The 22,237-nt window shown below is 46.2% G+C and overlaps 1 protein-coding gene and 1 non-coding gene across 19 annotated transcripts in view; both read right to left on the minus strand.

Moving 5' to 3' along the window:
• Positions 1-11,100: 11,100 nt before the first annotated feature.
• Positions 11,101-22,237, minus strand: part of SEC31A (SEC31 homolog A, COPII coat complex component) — an 80,349-nt gene continuing 69,212 nt past the window's right edge. For all 18 annotated transcript variants that reach the window (XM_045076661.1, XM_045076540.1, XM_045076511.1 and 15 more), the window contains 4 exons: positions 21,251-21,514; positions 17,664-17,783; positions 12,959-13,030; positions 11,101-11,668 (listed from right to left, as the gene is read on the minus strand). In XM_045076661.1, the coding sequence (XP_044932596.1) occupies positions 11,489-11,668; positions 12,959-13,030; positions 17,664-17,783; positions 21,251-21,514 (636 nt within the window). In that variant the 3' untranslated portion in view covers positions 11,101-11,488. The remainder of the gene's footprint in view (positions 11,669-12,958; positions 13,031-17,663; positions 17,784-21,250; positions 21,515-22,237) is intronic.
• Positions 14,381-14,487, minus strand: LOC123391856. Its single transcript, XR_006606556.1, has one exon. It is a non-coding gene; the product is annotated as a U6 spliceosomal RNA (small nuclear RNA).

The following is a 22,237-nucleotide window of genomic DNA, read 5'->3' on the forward strand; positions in this document are numbered from 1 at the left end:
CCTTTTGTCGGCCGCGGGGGAGGGCGGTCTCTGCTCCCCCGGCCCCGCCTCCCCGGCCCTCCCCGCCCCTTCCCTGCTTCCCCGCGCCGCCCCCGGCTTTCCACGCGGACCCAGGATGCGGGTCCCGGCGCCGGCGTCTGTCGCGGGCGGGTCACCGCAGCGCCGCGGCCGGGGCTGGGCAGGAGGGAGAGGAGGCGGGGCCGGGGGAGGGGCGGGAGCGGGGGAGCGGGGGCAGGGCTGGGGCTGGGGGAGGGCCCGCGCCTCTCCGGCCGGTCCGCACCCGGTGGCCCAGGAGGAAGACGCTCTTCGGTCCCCGCTGCCCGGGGCTGCCCTGACCCCGCGCCCCGGTGCGTCCGCGGCTCCTGCGCCTTCGGGGCCTGCGCCGGGGGTGCGTCCGGGGCTGGCGGGGGCCGCTGGGGCAACGCGAAGGGCACCGGCCGCGCCTCCAGCCTGGAAGCAGGGAAAGGCCTCGGAACTGGACGTCGGGGCGACCCGGCCGGGCCCTCCGGACGCAGGTTCCTTTCCCCGGAGCGGAGCTACTTTGTGCTTCGTCCCAACTTGCGAATTCTGTGAGTTTGAAGGAGCCTCGCTGTGTCCACGAGTAACCACACGCATGACCGCTGTGTCCGCGAGTGACCACACGCGTGACCGCTGTGTCCGCGAGTGACCACACGCGTGACCGCTGTGTCCGCGAGTGACCACACGCGTGACCGCTGTGTCCGCGAGTGACCACACGCGTGACCGCTGTGTCCACGAGTGACCACATGCGTGACCGCTGTGTCCACGAGTGACCACACGCGTGACCGCTGTGTCCACGAGTGACCACATGCGTGACCGCTGTGTCCACTAATAACCACACGCGTAACCGTGTGTCCGCAAGTAACCACACACGTGACCGCTGTGTCCACACATAAAGCTGATGTCTAGGTCACCCCTAGTTAGGAATCCCGTCCCGGAGTCTGGGAAAGGGCCGCAGATTACAAAGAACTGACCGCCGGAAAGGGCGTAACTCGAGCGTCTGACAGTCACCCCGAGGCCATCCGATCAGCCCCGCGGAGATGTCCGCTTTACAAGGGAGCAGGTGTTGTTCTGGACTCGGGGCCACTGGGCCACCGTTGCGGTGGCGCTTCAGATGGAGCTGAAATCCCGGAACGGAAGGACATTTCCTGGTGACCAGCTGTGCACTGTTGGCACCAAATAATGACATTGTGACAAACAGAACGGGAAACTAGAGGGTGTCCGTGTGGTCGGCCGCTCAACCTGGGCTTTCTGATGAAGCACTTTCCCCCCATGAGTCCCCTCCTTCCCACACCCACCCACCCGCCTTCTGCCCACGGGTCTGTAATCCAGACTGTCCTTTCAGGGGTCACTAGTGACTTGGCCGAAAATCCCTGGGTTGTTGTAATGATTCCCCCCACACTCAGTCTAACCATTCATAGCACCTGCTCTGTGCCAGGGCCAGTGGACCCTGGGGATACAAGGATGAATAAGGTTCGGCCCGGCCCTGAAGGAGCTCCTCATCTGGGACGGAGGACAGACCGAACAAATGCAACCTCTTGGCGATGGCCGAGGAAGGGCAGGAAGGTCCAGTGCATGACCGGAAGAAAAACAAAATCCGTTAGACATCAAGCACACATACCCGGAGTCCAGGAGAAGCACCGAAAGAGTTCTTTACTTGCCCCCGGGTGCATTATCTATAGGGTAAGCCACTCTGTCTTGAATCTGTCTTGAAAGAACCGCTTCCTCTCTTCCCTCCAGTGAGTCCGACTGGGTTGGGCCGGTCATGTCAGCAAGTTGGACTTAGTATGGAGACTTGGATGGTGGTATGTGTCGTGGGTCAGGGGCAGCGCTGTTTAGGTCTTTCTGATCCTGCTTACAAAAGGAAGATTGAAGGACATGGTTCTTCCAGATCCAATCTCAGAGTGAACAGCCTGCATGTGTAAGATCCACTCTTGCTGGTAAGGACTGTCTAATGACTGTCCCCGGGAGCATATTGTGCCATCAAGGCTGCTGTCCCTTTTCCCATCTAGGGTCTTCAGAGAAGGCTTCAGTATATTTTCTTAGCTTCTGGTCAACATCCCAGAATGGGATGAATGTTCCTCTCACCCCTTAATGGGGGCAAATGGGGTAGTTAGCCTTATCCTGTCAAACGAGTCATTACCAAAAATGTGATATGTACAAGATAAAATGGAGGCACAAAGGAAGTAACAGTGTAAGGGGAGGGGTAATAGCTAAGTAGGATTTTTTTTTTAAGAAGTTGGTCTTTTTATTTTTTTAAAAAAGATTTCATTTATTTATTTGACAGACAGAGATCACAAGTAGGCAGAGAGACAGGCAGAGAGAGAGGAGGAAGCAGGCTCCCCGCTGAGCAGAGAGCCCGATGCGGGACTCGATCCCAGGACCCTGAGATCATGACCTGAGCCGAAGGCAGAGGCTTAACCCACTGAGCCACCCAGGCGCTCTTGCCCATTTTTTAATCGAGGTTTTGTTGTTGTTGTTTGGTTATAAGAGTTCTTGATATACTCTGGATATTAGCCCCTTATTAGATTAAACGGTTTGGAAATACGTCCTCCCATTCCAAAGTTTGCCTTTTCACTGCTGATTGTGTCATTTGATGCTTAGAAGTTTTACATTTTGATGTAGTCCAATTTACCCATTTTTACTTTTGTTACCTGAGCTCTTGGTATCGTATCTAAGAAAGCACTGTAAAATCCAATGTCATGAAGCTTTCCCCCTGTTTTTTTCAAAGACTTTTTTAGTTTAGGTTCTGATAGTTAGGTCTTTGATCCATTTGGAGTTAATTTTTGTATCTAGTGTAAGATGAGAGTTTAACTTCATTCTTTTGCATGTAGATATTCAGTTTTCCAAACACCATTTGTTGAAGAGAATCTTCTTTGTTGAATGATCTTGGCACCCTTAGTGGAGAGCATTTGACCATATACTGGAGGATTTATTTCTAGATTCTCTGTTCTCTTCCACTGGTCTATATGTCTGTCTCTATGCCAGTGCCACATTGTTTCGTTTACTATAGTGTTGTAACACATTTTGAAATCAAGAAGTATAAGACGTCCAACTTTGTTCTTTTTTATTTTGGCCATTGGGATCTGTTGAGATTGCATATGAATTTAGGATAGATTTTTCCCTTTCTGCAAAAAATTGCACTGGGATTTTGATAGGGATTGCAATATATCTGAAGATTACTTGGGTTAGTATTGACATCCTAATAATCTTAAATCTCTAATCCATAAACATGGGGTGTCTCTCTATGTGTCTTCTTTAATTCTTCCCAGCAGCAGTTTGTAGTTCTCAGTGTTCAGGTCCTTTGTCTCCTTGGTTAAATTTGCCAAGTGAGAATTTTCAAGGAACACTATCCGGTAGAAATGTCACGCACACCACAAACTCCGGCCACGCGTATAGTTTTCCAGTAGCCACATTAAAAAAGTAGAAAAAATAAATTTAATAGTTTCTTTAACCCAGTCTACCCAAAATATTATCTTTTCACTGTGTAGTCAATATGAAGTTATTAAGACTTTTACACTTTTTCCCCACACTGTACCTTCAACATCCGTTGTTTATAGTTATAGCAAAACACGTCTTAAAATTCGGGTTAGCCATGTGTCAAGTGCTTAAGAGCCACGTGTGTCTCCTGACTGCCATATTGAAGAGAGCAGTCTGGAAGGGTGAGTGGTTTATTAGACAAACATGGCAGAGGACATTCCCGGCAGAGAAAGTAGGGCAAGCAAAAGCCTTTTCATTTGGCATCTAGAGAGATGTCTGCAATGTCGGGGGTGCAAGCAGGGAGACAGTGGGACAGGAAGCTGAAATGTCATGCCGCGGGCATGTCTTGGGAATGTCTCGGGAATGTCTTGCGGGAAGAGTATGTGGCAGGGGAGAGGCCTTGGGAAGGTCTTATGCAGCATAACAATCTGATAAAATTTGCATTAAGAAAGGCCACTCTGGAGAAAGTGTGGAAAATGACTAGATTGGTGGTAGAGAGAGGAAAGACTGAAGGCAAGAGGCCCAGTGGGGGCACTATTTTCAGAGTCTGCTCAAGTGATGGGGAGGATCTGAAGAAAGGCACAGGCACAGATCCCGGAGAAGCGGCAACCCCACGGAGACTGGCACCGAAGGACCAGTAGGACCACACGCGTAATTGAGCATGAAAGAGAAGGAAAAAACCAGGGTTCTTTTGGCTCTCTGGATTTAGGACTCAAGTGAAAGACAGTGTCATTTATTGAGATACTGAATCTGTGCTTATGAGCACTTTTGTAAAATAGGGATAATAATACGTACTTTATAGCATTCTCGTGGCAACGAAGGATTAGCAGAGTCTGGCGTGCAGGAGCCCATAAATGTCAACCCTCACCATCGCCATTATCGTTCTCGTCATCGTTTCGGAGACTGGGACTGAGGCAGCAAGAGCAAGTTAAAAAAAAGAAAAAGGAGGGGCGCCCGGGGGGCTCAGGTCATGATCCCAGAGTCCTGGGATCGAGCCCCGCCTCGGGCTCTCTGCTCAGCGGGGAGCCTGCTTCCCTTCCTCTCTCTCTGCCTGCTTGTGACCTCGCTTTCTATCAAATAAATAAATAAAATCTTAGGGGAAAAAAAAGGAAGAGAAAGAAAATTAGTCTTCTTAGTTTGCTCTAGTCACAGAAGGGTCGGCTTCCCCTTTTCTAGATTAAATGGACTGGAAAAATTTCTCATTGAGATTTTATAGCAGTGAAGAGGGGGGCACCTGCTCCTATAAAATGGATGATTCTCTTGCTCTGGATGTGATGGGTGTGAGGGGTTTTCCTTCAACAAATCCCCCAGCCTTTTTACTTTAGACTTCCCAGATTTCCGGAGCAGCCTTAACAGGGCTACAGTTCGGCAGGAAGACACTAGGTATGGGAGATGGCCAGGCCATCTGAGGGCCTTTACTTCCTAATTCTTAGTTAAGAGCATGAACTTGAACATGCGCTGAGCACTGAGGCCGACCCAAATCTGTCTCTTCTGTTGCCCTTTGCAGCTTTCCAAGTCCTCTAGAATCACAAGACATTCTTCCGTTCAGTATCTATTCATCGAGCCCCTTCTGGAAGCCAAGCCGTAAGCTCAGCCCCACGGACAGTGTGCGGCTGTGCTCTCGGAGCTGAAGGTCCAGTCGGGAAGCCGGGGGGCGATCAAATACTGGAAGGAGGGGCGCCGCAGACTTCAGCGAACGCTGCGGAGGAGTCACTGGCCCGCTTTCGAGGCCCAGCCGCGTTAAGATTCCTGAGTATCTACGCCACATCCCCCCGACCAACATCTGGCTAAAAACAAGATGCACAAACCAAAGTGAACTTCTCTCCACTGTCTCTCTCCCTGCTGCGAAAGCCCGGCTCTCTGAGGCAAGTGAACAACCCTATTATTGCCCCAGAAGAAAGACAGTGTTGACGAGCTTTTCACCTGCTGTCTTGCAGCTCTCCAGTTCCTCCCCGCCCAACACCCGCCCCGTTTTCTTCTATGATCCTTACTTTGATTTCCAAGGTCAGATCAACGTAGAGAAGCTCTTAACTTACTTCTCAGCATTAGCTGCGTGATTGTTTCTGTTTCAATGACCTCTTTCTCTCCCTGCTGCACCAGTGACCACAGGCTCCTCTTAAAAGGCAAAGGCCCCTGTTGTTCTCAGGCAGGGAGGGGGCATTTGTAAATAGAGTTCAGGAATGTCAAAGGGGTGACCCAGATTTGCAGCACCAGAGGAAAAACCCAAGCTCGTTGTTGAGTATCCTATGTGATCAAACGTGGCCTATTCTTGGCGTGGGGAACAGGTGTGCAGAATGGTTATTTAATGGAACTACAGAGCATTATAGCGAGGAATTCACTACTTAAAGACCTCAAGGCCAAGCAAATGTATTTAGTCCAAGTCCTCAAATTAGAAAACCAATTTTTTAAATGCCTCCTTACTTACTTCCAACCAAGGGAAGTGCTGCATTGTTCTTTCTCCTGATTAGCAGTGAAATCAACTCTACAGAAGGAATAAAATATACCCAAATATAAATAGGCCCGAGTTGCTTCTGTCATCTTTCTTCAAAGCTTCGGTGCTTCGGTGCTTCCCCGAATGTTTTCCATTCCTTCTGAGGTGGTGCAGTTAATATACAAAGATGCTGTGGGAGAGGTAGATGGGTAACAGAGTTCCAGAGCTGGAAGTGAAACTGGAATCATCTAGCCCTACCCCCTCATTTTACAAACAGGGCTATGGAGGCAGAAAGCAGCGGCATTTGGCTCACAGGAAGTGTCAGGGAAGACACTGAAACTGTTTCTTGACTCTCAGACTGGTGCCATGAAAATGTTTACTGTGCCCACCAAGGGCTTCCCCTCCGGTATAGGTAAGGGGTTGTCTCGGCTTATTCTCTAACCCCTCTTCTCCAAATTGCATGTTCCCTTGGTGGAACTAATCCAGGGGGTTCTGGTGGGGCTTCAAATCACTGTGTTCACACTAGGGCACAGCCAATTCCGGCCTCCTGTCCCTCTGGGCACAGAACTCAGCTGGTGAGCCTGAGACCCACATGGAAACAACTGGAGTTCTTGTTGCGAACCGTAACTGGGTATTGTGAGAGGTTTCCTCTCCCCTTGATGGAACACAAGCAGAGGAGAGGTAGGCTTTGGGCTGCCAGGGGCCAACTTCCCCAGCACGTAAAGAGAACCTGCCTCAAAAGAAGCCAATACACAATGTCCAGTAAGTTTATCCATTTATCATAACCACATTCCTTGTTAACAGGTAATGCCAGGTCTCTGCAAACTAATAGGAGGGAAAAGCACGAAATCAGAGAGCAGAATGCATTTTTGTTGTAGCAGTAGTTACTTTGGGAACAATGTGGTTTTGTGGAAGAAACGTGCTCATTAGGCTGTGATCTGGGTTCAAATGTGGCTTCTACTGCTTCCCAGCTGCCCCCAGTAGCTGGAATGAAGAGCTTAGCTCCCTGGGCTGATATGAGGACTGAGGGGAGCAAAGGACCGAGCTCCAGGAAAGGACACCCCTTTAGGGTGTCCAAGCAGCAAGCCCCAGGAGAGAACTCTTTGTGGACTTGATCTCTGCCTGTTAAAACTGACTTGTTCTCTCCCAAAGACTCCTTCAGGCAAAAAGGGTCAGGAAAGTCATGGGTTACTTGGAGACACAGCCAGTGGGAAAGAAGTTACTGGTAGGAGATGCCGCTTTCCTTCTTTACTATGGAAGTCTGTTTTGATATTTAATTCCACAGTCTAGTCCTACAGTGGGGGGAGTTCCTTTACTGGACAAAGTGCAAGATGAAATGATTTCTCATCATTAACCAAATAAGCCTTCATGGCTCCCTTGAATTATATATTATACTCATTACCCGTTTACTTATCAAAAAAAATAAAAATAAAAAGAGGAACTTTCCTCTTTTAATCAAATTTGAATCCATTCCATTCCTATGGTAAGCTCCCTACTGGTTCATTTTATATCGTCTACCTGGAAACACACCCCCCCCCCCACACGTTTGGACAGGATGTCTTCCTACCGAATTACATGAAGTCCTTTACAAATACCTACTGAGGTAAAGAAACTGTCAATAACAATGTGAAAACACTACTCTCTAGAGCTGGGAAGTGTAAATGCCTTTAAAGGTGTAACCCAGATAATGGTAGTTGTTTGAGATACAAAGTTCATTAGGATTTACTTCATACAGACAAAATCCCAACGAACTCTTACTTTTTTTTGAGGTAGAAAGGCTTCCCGTTTCACAAGGCTTCTGAAGCCGTCCTCCTTCTGCCCGTTTGCACCGCGTGAACCCACTGATACACAAGAGGTGGCTTAGAAAGGCCACAGGACCGGGAATTGTAAGACACAGCAGCAAAAGCAGGAACAGGCCTGCCCGATGAACGACTGCCTTCTAGGTCCGGGGACCGTCAGAACTCAGCTTCAAGGGAGCGCACCGCCGCATGAGAGATCTTGGACATTACCGAGTAATGAGGTCTCTGCACAGTCATTCCAGCTGTTTCTGACGCCAACATTGTTTGCTAAATGAATACTTCAGCAGATCTCTGGAAACATGAATCCAGAATGCAAAAGCCACGTGCCACAGTTCTACCAAAGCCTATTTCCGGGGCGCCTGGGAGCTCCGTCAGTTGGGTGCCCACTCTTGGTTTGGCTCAGATCATAATCTCAGGGTTGTGGGATTCGACTCTGGCCCCTTTTGGGGCTCCCGCTCAGCACGGCAGTCGGCTGGAGATTCTCTCTCCCTCCCCCCGGCCCTCCCCCCTGTGCTCTCAAATAAATAAATAAATAAACAAATCTTTTTAAAAAAGGTCTATTCTCTTTTGCTAGATTTCATTACCTTTTCCAAGATTGACACCAATCACTTTAAAACCCACACATCCACTTCTCCCCGCGGGGCCCGAAGCGCAAACAGCTGGGAATGGAGGGACGGTACAGTCTGACCCCCGCGAGGCTCGGGTGCGCGCTGTAGGCCCGGCCTCCGGGGCTGGAGCAGTGAGAGCCAGTGCGGCTTCTTGTCACCTATCTTGGTTGAGAGATTTGCCATATTCATCGGTCAGACCCAACAGTTCAGACTTTCTGTGCATAAACAGTTGTGTCTCTGAGGCAGTCATTCGAGAGGCCACCGGGGACACGCTCAGCACGTGACGGACACCCAGAGACCCGCAGGGGCACTGCCTGGGAACGCCGCCACCACAGCAGGGGAATAAGGAGGGACACACGCATCCTTACGCGTGTGGGGACACAGACGTGCGTACACCGCTCGCAGAACCTTCAAGACTCTTCCAAATGACGTCACCACCGCAGCGCGAGAGGCGACAGGCGGCCTTGTGGTCACTCTTAGGCGAACCCAAGTTCGGCTCAGGAGACAAATGGTTATCAGGAAAGTCTTAGCCGGTCACCTCCCCTTCTCTGTCAGGCAGGTGTTCATCAGGTGTTCATCGGGGCACATCTGGTTGCCAGGAGCTCTGCTCTTTCTGCCCCCCAGGGCACACGGAGTTTTCTGAACTGGGCTGCCAAGTCACGGGTGGAGGGCGGTGCCGCTTCCCCTGCTGCCACGCTACCCACATGTGCGGCTGCGTGTCCGATTGCATGCAAGATCCTCAGACGGGGCCTGAGAATACGAAGGGCCGGAAGAGCAGGTGCCATCTGAAGCGGCATCTCCCAGAGGCCACACCTCCGGGCGCACAGCCAGCCCCACCTACCAGGTTCCCTCACACGCCTTTCCTGGTTTTAAAATTACGTCGGTGAAAGAATTAGAAAACACCAACATAAGGGCAAAACTGAGCAAATCGGGGATTCAGAAGAATGACCCGTCATGGTGCATGAAATAGTGGCAGGGGTACGGCTGGGACTTCCCCAACCTGAACAGACCGGGGACTTCGCACAAGATCCCTTCATACAGAGGTGCCCGACCTGCGCAGGTATACAGGGCAAGGTCTTTGGAGTTGAAAATGTTAAAAACAGGCTCATTTATGAAATTAAGACCTTTTTTCTCTACTCTTATTAAAAGAAAACTTTTTGAAAGTTGTTCCTCTTTTCAAGAAAACAGACTATGCTCTTCCACAATCTCCCTTTATCTTCATACTTCGGAGACAACACAGCATGTTGGTTCCGGCTCCTCTTACCCGTTTATGTGGAACTTCTCCAAGGTTATAAGCCACACGGGAGAAGGTCTCCACAGCGGGGGAAATATCTCAATGCTGTGTTGAAAAAGGAGAGACCACAGCGGCTCCGCCGTCAGGGACGGTGTGTTTTTACGCTCGTCCTCGAAAAACCTTCGGGTTGACCAGGGCTCTGCTGCCACCTACTTGTTTGTCATCTTTTGGAAATTTGTTTTTTCATAAAAATTTGCCAATTATACCATTATCCTATCAGGGTAAACATAAAACACACCCTAACTATGAGGGCAAGGGATGAAAAAAGTTGCTAGCAGCCAACCTGCGGTCCGCATGGGGCCTGGGGCTGACCCCACGGCTCAGAGTCCGGTCCCGGCGCCCGGCACACAGCAGCCACTCATTTCAGTGAGTCGCAGAAGTGACTCGGGTGCCTGCAGCCCCGGGGACTTAAGGCGGGGGCTGGGAGAGCACGCTCGTCCTGGGGTCCACCGTTCACACGTGCTATCATGGCCCTCCTCTAGTTATAAAACGATTCAGAGCTAAACACAGAATGACTCATTTTAAAGAGGGTTTTTATTTGGCAAACAGGCAACCCTCCGCAAAAGGAAACGAGAGGTTCTCGCAAACTGTTTAACTCAGCGGGTCATAAAGCCTGACGAGCTACGAACTGCTCTTCCTCACTCACCGCTCTTACTGGAACCAGTCTAACTCCCAGGCAAGCAGCTCCACGGTAGTTACGATGTTTACCTTCTAGCTGCCCAGCCTACTTACGTCAACTTCTATAATGCACCGGTGAAGACTTCTAGTGTCTGATTCTCAAGATTCTCTGGCGACCATCATCATTTGTTTACCACACTGTTTTTTTCCCCTAAAGATTATATTTATTTCACAGAGAGAAAGACGGCAAGAGAGAGAACACAAGCAGGGGGAGTGTAAGGGGAAGAAGCCGGCGTCCTGCTGAGCAGAGAGCCCGATGTAGGATTTGATCCCAGAACCCTGGGATCATGACCTGAGCCGAAGGCAGACGCTTCACCGACTGAGCCCCCCGGGTGGTTCTGCCACACTGCTTGTTCTTAAGACAAACTATAATAAAATCACTTGACAGAAAAACTGGCTGAAAAATGTCTGCCTTTGATTCAGGAGGTTGACAGAAATTAAAATTTTCCTCCTAAATTTACACTTCAGAGCTCTGGGTGACTTTTAAAAAGTGGACAAACAAATTTCTAAATGTAAAATGGAGATAATTTAATCTTAAAACTCAAACAGAGTATCGGAAACATTTATTAATACAAAAAAGTCCAATGCATTACACAGAACAAAAATGCTCGTTTTCCCAGTAGGTATTTAAAGCTAGTGATCCCACTCTTCATTAATCTTTGCTAAGATCTAGGTAGGAACCTCTAGATTTGGTTATTTGTTCAGAACTTGAGTGAAGCCAAAGACACAAAAACAGGGATTAAACTGAACTGTGAGCAGCTGTTTAAAAATAAAGACAACATACCCATAAAATAGGGTCACACACTTTAATCTGATTGACAAAGCGGAAGCAGGGAAGACTAAGAAATTAGTTTTAGCTCTGCTTTATGCATGACCAGGTGCTCCTTTCCCAAAAAGTATACTGAGGTTCTAAAAACCACATTTAATCGGAATACTTCAGGAAAACACACCATGTGTAATCCAGGAAATACACTATCTGCAGAACAGGAAAATCATCATGGGCAGTAAAAGATTCAAACAAAAGAAAGCACCTGGGTTTTGGGCAGTTCTAAGGTGAGTACATCTGCTCCTGGCTGGCTGCTATGGAAACATGCGAATGAAGACTGGTCCATACCTTGACATTTTTAAAATATGTTTCTTTGGAAAAATGGCAATATGGGCTGGGAGTGAAGACGTCCTTTTAGACACCCAGCTTATTGGCCTGGGTGAGGACGACTTTGAGAACCGGCATGAAAGCCGAGGTCTCGCTGAAGTTGCTGGTGCTGACTATGTGGGTGTGGATGGTCAGGCCTTCTGAGTAGTTGCGCGATTCGATGCTCCTTGCAATGTTGTGTAAACCACTGATGATCGTGGGTGAAAGCTGAAACAAAGGCAGAATCAGGAGAAAGAATTAAATTAAGAAAGACGCTCCCATAAGCCCTGATATTTAAAAGGAGACTGAAACAAATATTATAAAAAAAGCAAATAAATCATATAGCTTTTCTAGAAACAGTTTTTTGGATCAAGCAACTCTTGAAGTTATAAAGCAGAACCATGACAAGATGGCGTATGTAAGGAAATTATTACAAATTATGAACATGTATGAGTCAGTTAACTCTCTTTCTAGAAGCTCTCTTCCCCCAGCAGAAATGCTAACGTCTTTCTCCACTTAAGAGTGTTAATTCTTCAAATTCTTTAGATACAGGCTCATGCCTTTTAAAACTTTTCCCATTCATATGAAGGAACTTAAAGGGTTTTTTTGGAATTTGGTTCTTAATCATGCTATCTCTAAGTAAGGACCCAAAGCAGTCTAAAACCACGTCTGCAGCAGTGGTCTCAACCCTGTGGTCTACCTGCATTCGTAGGGCAACAGCTGCCATCATGTACTCAGCTCTTCAATTCTTAACTGCTCTTGGAATCTTACCATCTCTTAAAACCACAGTATCTGTAGTTTCCCCATGTCATTACTTGGATTATATGCCCATACTTTTGAGGGAAGAATTTATTTTGGATCAGCCCAGGGACCACAGCTTGTCCACTGTTACATCAACTTTCTCTGGTCTGGCTCGCATGACAGGAATGGTTATTGTTATTTTTTTTTTTTTTTAAAGATTTTATTTATTTACTTGACAGAGATCACAAGTAGGCAGAGAGAGAGGGGAAGCAGGCTCCCCGCTGAGCAAAGAGCCCGATTCAGGGCTTGATCCCAGGATGCCAGGATCATGACCCAAGTTAAAAGCAGAGGCTTAACCCACTGAGCTATCTGGGCGCCCCCGGAATGGTTATTTTTATCTGATGGGACTGATGTGAGAGATGGAGCAGAGGAATGTTGAGATGCAAAAAATATAGCCACATATAAAATGAACAGAAGGCCAGTTACCTTAGGGCCAATACAAGCCAGATTACATTTCTACTCTTTGTTACAAGAAGAGTTAAAATTGCACTCCTATCACACACACACACACACACACACACACACACACACCCCTTCTCCTGTTCTTTCATCCCCAAAGTTAAATGACATTTATGATTCAGTTAGAGAAAGCCCATTCCACCACTGTCCTCACAATCTTGGTCCCAAGCACACCCCGCACAGATGCTGATGACAGGTTTATTTACTAGCAACTAGGGCTAAATGATCGTCATGAATCCTTTTTCCCCACAAACTTACTGTCTGTTCCCTAAGTTTATCATACAGAAACTCCAAGCGTTTGCTGGCATCATCTAGCTTCCTCTTGGTTTGCTGCAGGAGAAGAAAAACAGATGTGTTATATTTGAATATTTAACTTTTATCCAAAGACCCTGCCCTGTCTCATTTCACTAACCCTTACACTCCTGATGCTGACCGGCTTCATGTTATAAAGAAACGGAGGCAGCTATGACTCAGAAACTTGAACAGACCGTCAGGACAGAGTTCAGTGACCCATTCTTGGGGCAGGGTAGGAGGATATGGGGCTGCCTTCCGGAGCACAAACGGGAGCAGTGCCTGGACCGTGGACCATCTGCTCAGAGGACAAGTTGTGTGCACGTGTCACCGCACTAGCCACGAGCAACACGGAGGGCCGTCTGGAGGCAGCCGTGGGCCACTGTGTTGCAGAAGAGATCTAAGGACAGCTACTGTGAATTATGGGTGCTGGCAGCACGCACAAAGGTGAACTAGAATCTTATTTTAACCTTTCCAATCACTTACATACTTAGTCACCTATGGTTATTTAATTTTGCTTCTTCCTGAGTTTTTCTTCCTTTTTTCTTTTTTTAAGTAGGCTCCATGCTCAGTCCAAAGTGGGGCTTGAACTCGTGACTCTGAGACCAAGACCTGAGCTGAGATCGAGCTGGACACTTAACAGACTAAGTCACAAGCGCCCTCTTTCTGAGCTTTTAAAACACCAAGGGAGGAAAAAAGAAAAAAAGAAAATTACGTTCTGTGGCTTAAATTACTAAGAGGGATATTGTAAAATGAGTTTTTAAATCAAGGAGGCCTTCCACCTCCTACTCCTCGTACTGGAGAGAAAACCGTTCTAAAACTAAAATTAAAGGTTTCAATTACAACGTGATTAACCTAATGATGTACATTATGCGACCGCCTCAGAACGGACACTGTTCTTCAATATTTACCGAGGGTCTACTGTGTGCCACGCTTATGTCTCAGGGACCTCGAATACTCTTGGTGGGAAAAAGATACTAGATAGCAGTGTGCTGCAGATGAGACGGTGATGGATGCCAGGAAGCAAGAGTTAACAGAGTGAGGGGCTAGAAGTGCTGGGACTTCGAGGTGGTAAAGAAAGGCCAGATGGCTCCTGGGACGTCCGAGAAGCCTGGAGCACGTGCGGCCTGAGTAACGTGGTCACGTGGGGGAAGATCCCCAGCAGAAGGAGCAGCAAGTACAAAGCTGTCGATGCTGACCTGCTCCTGGTATGCTGGAAGAAGGAATGCCAATGTGTCAGAGGAGGAGAAAGGAAGAGCTCTGAATTTTTGCCCACTGAGATTACGTGGGCTGTAGGTTTTCATATAAGGCCTTTACTGTGTTGAGGTGTGTTTTATGTTCCCTCTAAACCTACTTTGTTAAGGGTTTTATCAGGATTGGATTTTGTATTTGGTCAGATGCAAATTCACAGATGTGTGTGCCATGCTTGTTCAGGGTCCCTGCTGATCTTCTCTGTATTGGTCCGACCTTAGTGTATGTGCTGCTGAAGTGAGCAAGGGCTGACCTATGAACACTGAGCCAGCCTCGCAACCTGGGGATAAATCCCACTTGACTGTGGTGGATAATTTTTTTGTTTGTTTTTTGGTGAATGGCTTTTTAAAAAGATTTATTTATTTGAGAGACAGAGAGCATGGGAGTGGGGGAGGGGCACAGGGAGAGGAATCTCAAAGCAGACTCTGCTCTGAGCACAGAGCCTGACGTGGGGCTCAAACTCACGATCCCAAGATCACGACTGGAGACGAAATCAAGAGTCGGAAGCTCAACCAACCGAGCCACCCAGGGGCCCCTGTGAATGATTTTTTTAAATATACCAACATCCTAACAGCATTTTTCATAGAACTAGAACAAATAATCCTAAAATTTGTATGGAACCACAAAAGACCCCAAATAGCCAAAGCAATTTTGAAAAAGAACAACAAAGCTGAAGGCATCACTGTTCTGGACTTCAAGTTGTATTACAAAGTTGTCATCACCAAGACAGTATGGTACTGGCACAAAAACAGACACACAGATGAATTAAACAGAATGGGAAATGCAGAAATAAACTCACAATTATATGGTCAAATAATCTTCAATAAAGGAGGCAAGAATACCCAGTGGGAAAAAGACCGTCTTTTCAACAAATGGTGTTAGGAAAACTGGACAGCCACATGGCAAAGAATGAACCTGGACCACTTTTCTCACAGCACACACGAACATAAACTCAAAATGGATTAAAGAGCTAAGTATAAGATAGGAAACCATAAAAATCCCAGAAGAGAGCACAGGCAATAATTTCTCTAGCATCAGCCATAGCAGTAATTTTCTCCCCAGACAAGGGAAACACAAGCAAAAATGAACTACCGGGACTACTTCCGAATAGCGAAGGAAACAATAAGCAAAACTGAAAGGCAACGTGCTGAATGGGAGAAGATATTTGCAAAAGACATCCAATAAAGGTTTAAATTCCAAAATACACAAAGAACTCATAAAACTCAACACCCCCCACCAAATAATCCAATTAAGAAGTGGGCAGAAGACATGAATTATATTTCTCCAAAGTCATTCAGGCAGCCAGTTGACAGAGGAGATGCTCACCATCACTCACCATCAGGGAATACAAATCAAAGCTACAACAAAATATCACCTTACACTGGTCAGAACGGCTAAAGTCAACAATACACCAAACAACACAGTGCTGGTGAGGGTGTGGACAAAGGGGAACCCTCCTGCACTGCCTGACGTAGGCAAACAGGTGCAGCCGCTCTGGAATAGGACGGCTAACGGAAGTCAAAACACAACTACCGGACGACACAGCAAGTGCACTACTGAGTCTTTAGTCTTTACCCCCAAAATACAAAAACACTAATTCAAAGGGATGCATGCTCCCCTATGTTTATCACAGCATTATCTACAATAGCCAAACTAGGGAAGCAGCCCAGGTGTCCAGTGACAGACGAATGGACGGAGATGTGGCGTGTACACAACAGAGCGTCAGTCGGTCACAGGAAGAACGATGAAGTCTTACCGTTTGCAACAACATGGACAGAGCCAGAGAGCGTGAGCCGAATAAAACACGTCAATCAGAGAAAGACAAAGGTATGATTTCACCCATACGTGGAATTTAAGAAACAGAATAAACTACCAAAGGAAAAAAAGAGAGAGAGACACACAAACTAAGGAACAGACTCTAAACTACCAAGAACGGTATGACAGTTCCCAGAAGGGAGGTGGACAGGCGGACGGGTGAGACGGGTGACAGGGACTGACGAGGGCACTTGTTGCGATGGGCACTCAGCACCGTAAAAACTGCTGAAGCACAATATGATACACCTTGAATGGATTTTAAAAAAAGAATGAGGAAAAGATGAAGCTATCAGGGATACTGTCACAAACTAAGTCATGCTGCAAAATTAGTTTGTGTTGTCTGGACACAGCTAACGTGACAAGACTGTATCACAGCCACACTGTAAAAAGGATTCCAGCCAGGGAGTAAAAGGATCTGCGTGGAGGGAACCCTGAGAGTCCCCGCTCAAAACTAATCTCCTCTCGCTACCAGTAGGAGCCTACCCCAGGGGCAGAGTCAGCTGGTCGGAACAGGGTATTAGCAAACCCCCACCAACCAACTGGTTACAGGAATTACAAGAACAGTTTGTCTTTTGTGGTTCTCTTCTGCCCAGGGCTCCTCTGGACCCGGAAAGAAGATGATATGTTGACCTAGAGAAGTTTAGATCAACAAAAATTTATTGAGCTGGGCTGTGTACTACGTGTTGTCTCAACCTCTCTATATTTAGAGTTGCACACAGGGGCAGTGTATGCAGGGCTCTCTGCCCCCTCTGTTCTCTGTTCCTCTGCTTCCATCACTTCCAGAATGCCAGGCACAATGGCCGATGCTAACCGATCCCTGCTTCTGCTTTGCTGACACATTTAGTACAGGGAATAGCTTTGTAAAACACCAGAAGAAAGCTGCATCTATTAATACTCAACGTCTAATGAAACAGCAAATTCCAGAAGCTGTTTTTCAAGCAGACAAGTGGCCAGTGACTAAATAAACATATCTAATGTTTGTTGGCAGAAACTGAGAGTTCGTCTAAAACAAGACCAGCTTTGTTGAATTTCTGTTGTTGCCAATACACAGGCATCCTCTCAATGAACTAAGTAAAATCAGTTGCTTTAACTATGAATATGAGTCTAGAATCTAAAACAATTATTTTTAAGATCTTTGCAAAGTTACATGTAAGATTATCTGTCTACTTTTAAAAGCTTTGATCTGAGCTGAGAAAGAAAGCCCCAGCCTGAATCTCCTACATGCCACCATTCTGTTCTATTTACGTGCCAGACATGAGGTCTGCTGCTGAGAGGCAGTGCCTCAAGGTGAGTGAGAGCATAAATTCCAGACCCAAACTGGGATTAAATTCTGGCTCTGACCTTGGGTGTTGACTGGTTTTTGCTTACTTTAGTTGTCTGTAAAAAAAAAAAGATGACAAATTTACCTACCACCGGGTTGCTGGGAGGATTAATTACCTATAAAAGATATTAGATACATTTCTATATGAAAAGCAAAGTATGTAAGTGCTAGTTTTATTACTATTGTACAAACTTCTAAAGTGTATCTTGTAAGGCTTCCTGCGATTACAGAAGAGCTCCCTAAGTGATTATTTTAAATTAGCAAAATATGAGAACAAATACATACAGGATCTGTAGCTGAAGAGAGGCAGCGCTGAATGAGATCCTCAAATGTGGTCTTTAGAATGAGGTGCTCATCTGGAATAGGTTTCTTGGTAATTTTTTCTGTTGGCAAAGACTGCACATGCTGGAAGAAGTAATACCATAAAGTGACCAGAAATGACCGGAAATTACCTATACACAAAGCCCTGAAACTCTGTGATAAAAAGAAAACCACTTGTTAAAATCAAATGACCCATTAACATGTGAAATCCCTTGGGATAAGTAAAAATGAAAATCAGATATTCAGTGGAAGGGACAGGCTTCTATAACTTTGATTTTCAAAACCAGAACTGGATATAAAGAATTTGGTCAATCATGGCACACATGTTGATCTCCACTGCATTATCTGGGGCGAAGCAGACAGCAGACCGACGCCAGCAGGCAGCGAAAAGGACGAGGCATTTACACCGCCCGCGAGTGACGGTGGCTGCTTGCTCTGCTGGTCGGCTCATTGCTTTACCTTGGCATTCTTCTGTTCTTTGGTTTGTTCTTGAAGGCTGCTACTTGGTCTATCACCAAACTGCAAGATTTTTTATTTCAAGATTTTTTTTTTTTTAAGATTTTTAATTTATTTAACAGTGAGAGAGAGATCACAAGCAGGCAGAGAGGCAGGCAGAGAAGGGGGGAAGCAGGCTCCCTGCTGAGCAGAGAGCCCGACTTGGGGCTCCATCCCAGGACCCTGAGATCATGACCTGAGCAGAAGGCAGAGGCTTAACCCACTGAGCCACCCAGATGCCCCTTATTTCAAGATTTTATTTATTTATTTGAGAGAGAAAGTGCACAAGAGAGGGGCAGAGGCAGAGGGAGAAGCAGGCTCCCCAGTGAGCAGGGAACGCAATGTGGGGCTCCAACCCATGACCTGAGCCAAAGGCAGCCACTTCACCGAGCCACCCAGGTGCCCCCAAACTGCCAAGATTAAGTCAAAAAGTTGGCAGAGAAGAGACCATGATGTAACTGAATGTACAGAGGGAAACATAAAGAAGGACTGTTTTGTTTTTAAAGTTCTGATTTATTAGTTCATTCACTCAAAAATAATAGTAATTATGTGCCAGGCACTGACTATGTATTTACAAGCCAATTCAGAAATGATCTCAGCTCTCTGGCAATTTATTAGGCTAAAAGAAGAAAATGAAAGTTTCAAAGTTTCATTAAGAAAAAGTTAACAGGGCGCCTGGGTGGCTAAGTGGATTAAGCCGCTGCCTTCGGCTCAGGTCATGATCTCAGGGTCCTGGGATCGAGTCCCGCGTCGGGCTCTCTGCTTGGCAGGGAGCCTGCTTCCCTCTCTCTCTCTCTGCCTGCCTCTCTGCCTACTTGTGGTCTCTGTCTGTTAAATAAATAAATAAAATCTTTAAAAAAAAAAAAAGAAAAGAAAAAGTTTACAAACATTTATATCTTAATGAAAGATGTTACTTGAAAAAAGTAAAAAAATAAAATGTCATCAGTACATGTAAGATAGCAACTGTACTGGTATTTAATTGCTAATAAGCTAACCTTAATGGAACCAACAGATAGTATAACTAGAATTCAACTGAGGGCAAGCTCTCTGCAGGAAATTCGATCAGAAGGACAAGCAGGAGTCAACTAGTTAAATGAGAAAGGAAAAGCCTTCCCGGCAGCGCAAGAATGTGTCCAACGGAAGGACCATGATACGGGTGACTAAAAGGAGGCCGGTGTAGCTGGGGCAGAGACCGCAAGGAGGAATGTGCAGCCGAGGGCTTCTGGATAATGTGAAATATTTTGGTCTTTATCTTGAGAGAAACGTTTTTTTGTTTTTTTTTTAAAGATTTTATTTATTTATTTGTCAGAGAGAGAGCGAGCGAGCGAGAGCGAGCACAGGCAGACAGAACGGGAGGCAGAGGCAGAGGGAGAAGCAGGCTCCCCGCGGAGCAAGGAGCCCGATGTGGGACTCGATCCCAGGACGCTGGGATCATGACCTGAGCCGAAGGCAGCTGCTTAACCAACTGAGCCACCCAGGAGTCCCGAGAGAAACGTTTTAAACAAAGATGAGACAAGACCAGATAGATGATCAAAGGCAGACTAATCAGAGGCTCCTGCACCGCTGAAAACTGGGAGGCAGGCAGCATAGACGAGACTGGAAGTGAGGCCGGGGATATGGGAGAGATTTTTAAAACAGTTTCAACAAGATTCACGGACAGACTTGAAAGAGGGACTAAAGGAAGAGTATAAAGATGATTCCCAGGTTCTCGGCTAGATTACACAGGGATTACGGTGCCATGCACCAAAGCAGGAAACGCGGAGCTTTGAAGACCAGATTTTGAAGGTGAGGCTTGGGAGGAAGACTATGAATAAGGCTTCAGAAATATGGAGTGTGAGGTGCCTTGGGTACATCCAGGTAGGCAGGCAGCTGGATGTAAAGGCCTGGCTGAACACAAACATCCTGGACAACACTCCCTTCCGGCAGTAAATGAGGCTCCGGTCTAGAGGAGTACAGCGTGAGCCCAGGTCTACACAAAAATGAATGGCTGGGTAGCTTCCCAAACTAGCGTAGACTTGTAATCATAAAAAAAAACAAAAAAACAGTGCATCTTTATAAGTTAAAGTCGTGCGGAAAGAAGTCAGTTCTCCCACCTCCATTCAAAACACTGGTTTTTAGGGGCGCCTGGGTGGTTCAGTGGGTTAAATCCTCTGCCTTCGGTTCAGGTCATGATCTCAGGGTCCTGGGATCGAGCCCCACATCGGGCTCTCTGCTCAGTGGGGAGCCTGCTTCCTCCTCTCTCTCTGCCTGCTGCTCTGCCTACTGTGATCTCTGTCTGTCAAATAAATAAACCCTTAACAAACAAACAAACAAACAAACCCACTTGTTTTTATAATGGAACGTAGTAAAGCACCGCCCTGTGACAGAGAAATATGTTTATAAATTTGACTTCAATGGTCAAAGACAAAAACAGAACTAGTTTTATACTTTGGGCAGAGATTTGTTTCATCTTCTTATGTTAACTTTCACCCAAGCTCTTCACTCCTCATGAACAGTGCAAAATGTTTACCTTTGTGTGTCTAAGTCAGTTAGTTATATGTGATTTTTTTATCGTCTAGAACCCTTCCAACTAGGTGTTTGTACGTGAAAAGCAGTATAAATCTGTGTCTCCATGTGAAGGTAGGCTGTATAGTGTAAGCTCTTACACATATACAAGGAAAGATACAACTCATTACATTTTATTTTATACATTAAAGGGGAAAACCTTTGGAAATAACTTCTGCTTAGCAAGCCTGGCTGAAAATATGGATTCAACTGATCTTAAATTATGGCTACTGGTTAGGTCAAATGAAATACTGCGATTGTCCAGTTAGTATAAACATACACTAGCAAATACATGAGCCTCTTCCAGGAGGTTTATGGCCACGTAATTGAAAAATATCCCTGCATGATCAGTCTTAAAAACAAGGGTTACTATTTTTTATTTAGGTTGTCTTAACTGAAACCGAATATAGATGTTCACTAATACAGGTGTAATCATCAAAGTTAACACATTAAAAAAAAATGAACTGAAACAGAGCCGTCTTCCCATTCCACGGATGCAGAAGGACTGTTACCTGGATGGTATTTCCAATAGGAGCCCCCGGCGCGCCTTCAATATTGGGCTTGGAGAAAGACGGTGGCATGCCTGGTTGACCGAGGGGTTGCTGGACACCATGGAAGGTCTGGCCACCTGCGAGATGTGGCTGCGGGAATGAAGCCTGGCTTGACAGAGGTGCAGGGACTGAAGGCTGCTGGGGCAGCATCTGGGACTGGGGGTCACCCAAAGGGTTCATGATTGGTGACGTGATGGGAACAGGAGGCATAAAGTTTTCAGGCATCTTTTAAGAGACAGAAATAAAAGACACCAAGCATAAGCCAAAGAGTGTCATTTACTTACCCTTAAATAAGGTTAACATTTAAAAAATGTTATTTGTTTGTAATAGTTTTCTACTTTCAAATGAAATTTTATGCAGAATTCTAGAGTAAAACATAAAATTAGAGCTAATCTGGGTAAGAGGAATAGAAAGCTCAAAACTGGACCTCTCAGTTTCCCCCTTGTCTTCCATACATTCTCTCATACGGGGAGCCACAACAAGGCGTTCTGAAAAAGGGTGTCAAAGTCTAGAGAATTACATCTAGCAAATACTGGAATCAAATATGCCAAATGAATGTTTCTATTTAATGTGATCCTGATGTAATGCTCCTTTTCCTACATCACTAAGTAGATGTTACCTGTCAATCCAACCATATTAAAAGTAGTAGATTTCATTTCTAATTATTACTAATCTAAATTTTGGGGGTTTTTTTGCCCATTTAGTGCCTCCCAATTTTATTGTTATGCCCTCTCATTACTATATTTAAGAAAAGGAAATTACCAGAAATTTAAAAAAAAAAAGGTAAAAACGACTGGGAAGGAAGAAGAAAAGAATCTTATCTTGTGCTCCAAAGTGCTCAACAGTTACTAACGGTTCAACACTGTTCAGCTAGTAGGTTGTTTCTTTATACTATATGTGATAGACAAAACAGTCCAAAATATAATTGCCAAATTCAGGACTACTGTT

Source organism: Mustela putorius, unplaced genomic scaffold (assembly GCF_011764305.1).
Source record: "Mustela putorius furo isolate JIRA1106 unplaced genomic scaffold, ASM1176430v1.1 tig00000040_pilon_pilon_pilon, whole genome shotgun sequence".
In the NCBI taxonomy this organism is placed as follows: domain Eukaryota; kingdom Metazoa; phylum Chordata; class Mammalia; order Carnivora; family Mustelidae; genus Mustela; species Mustela putorius.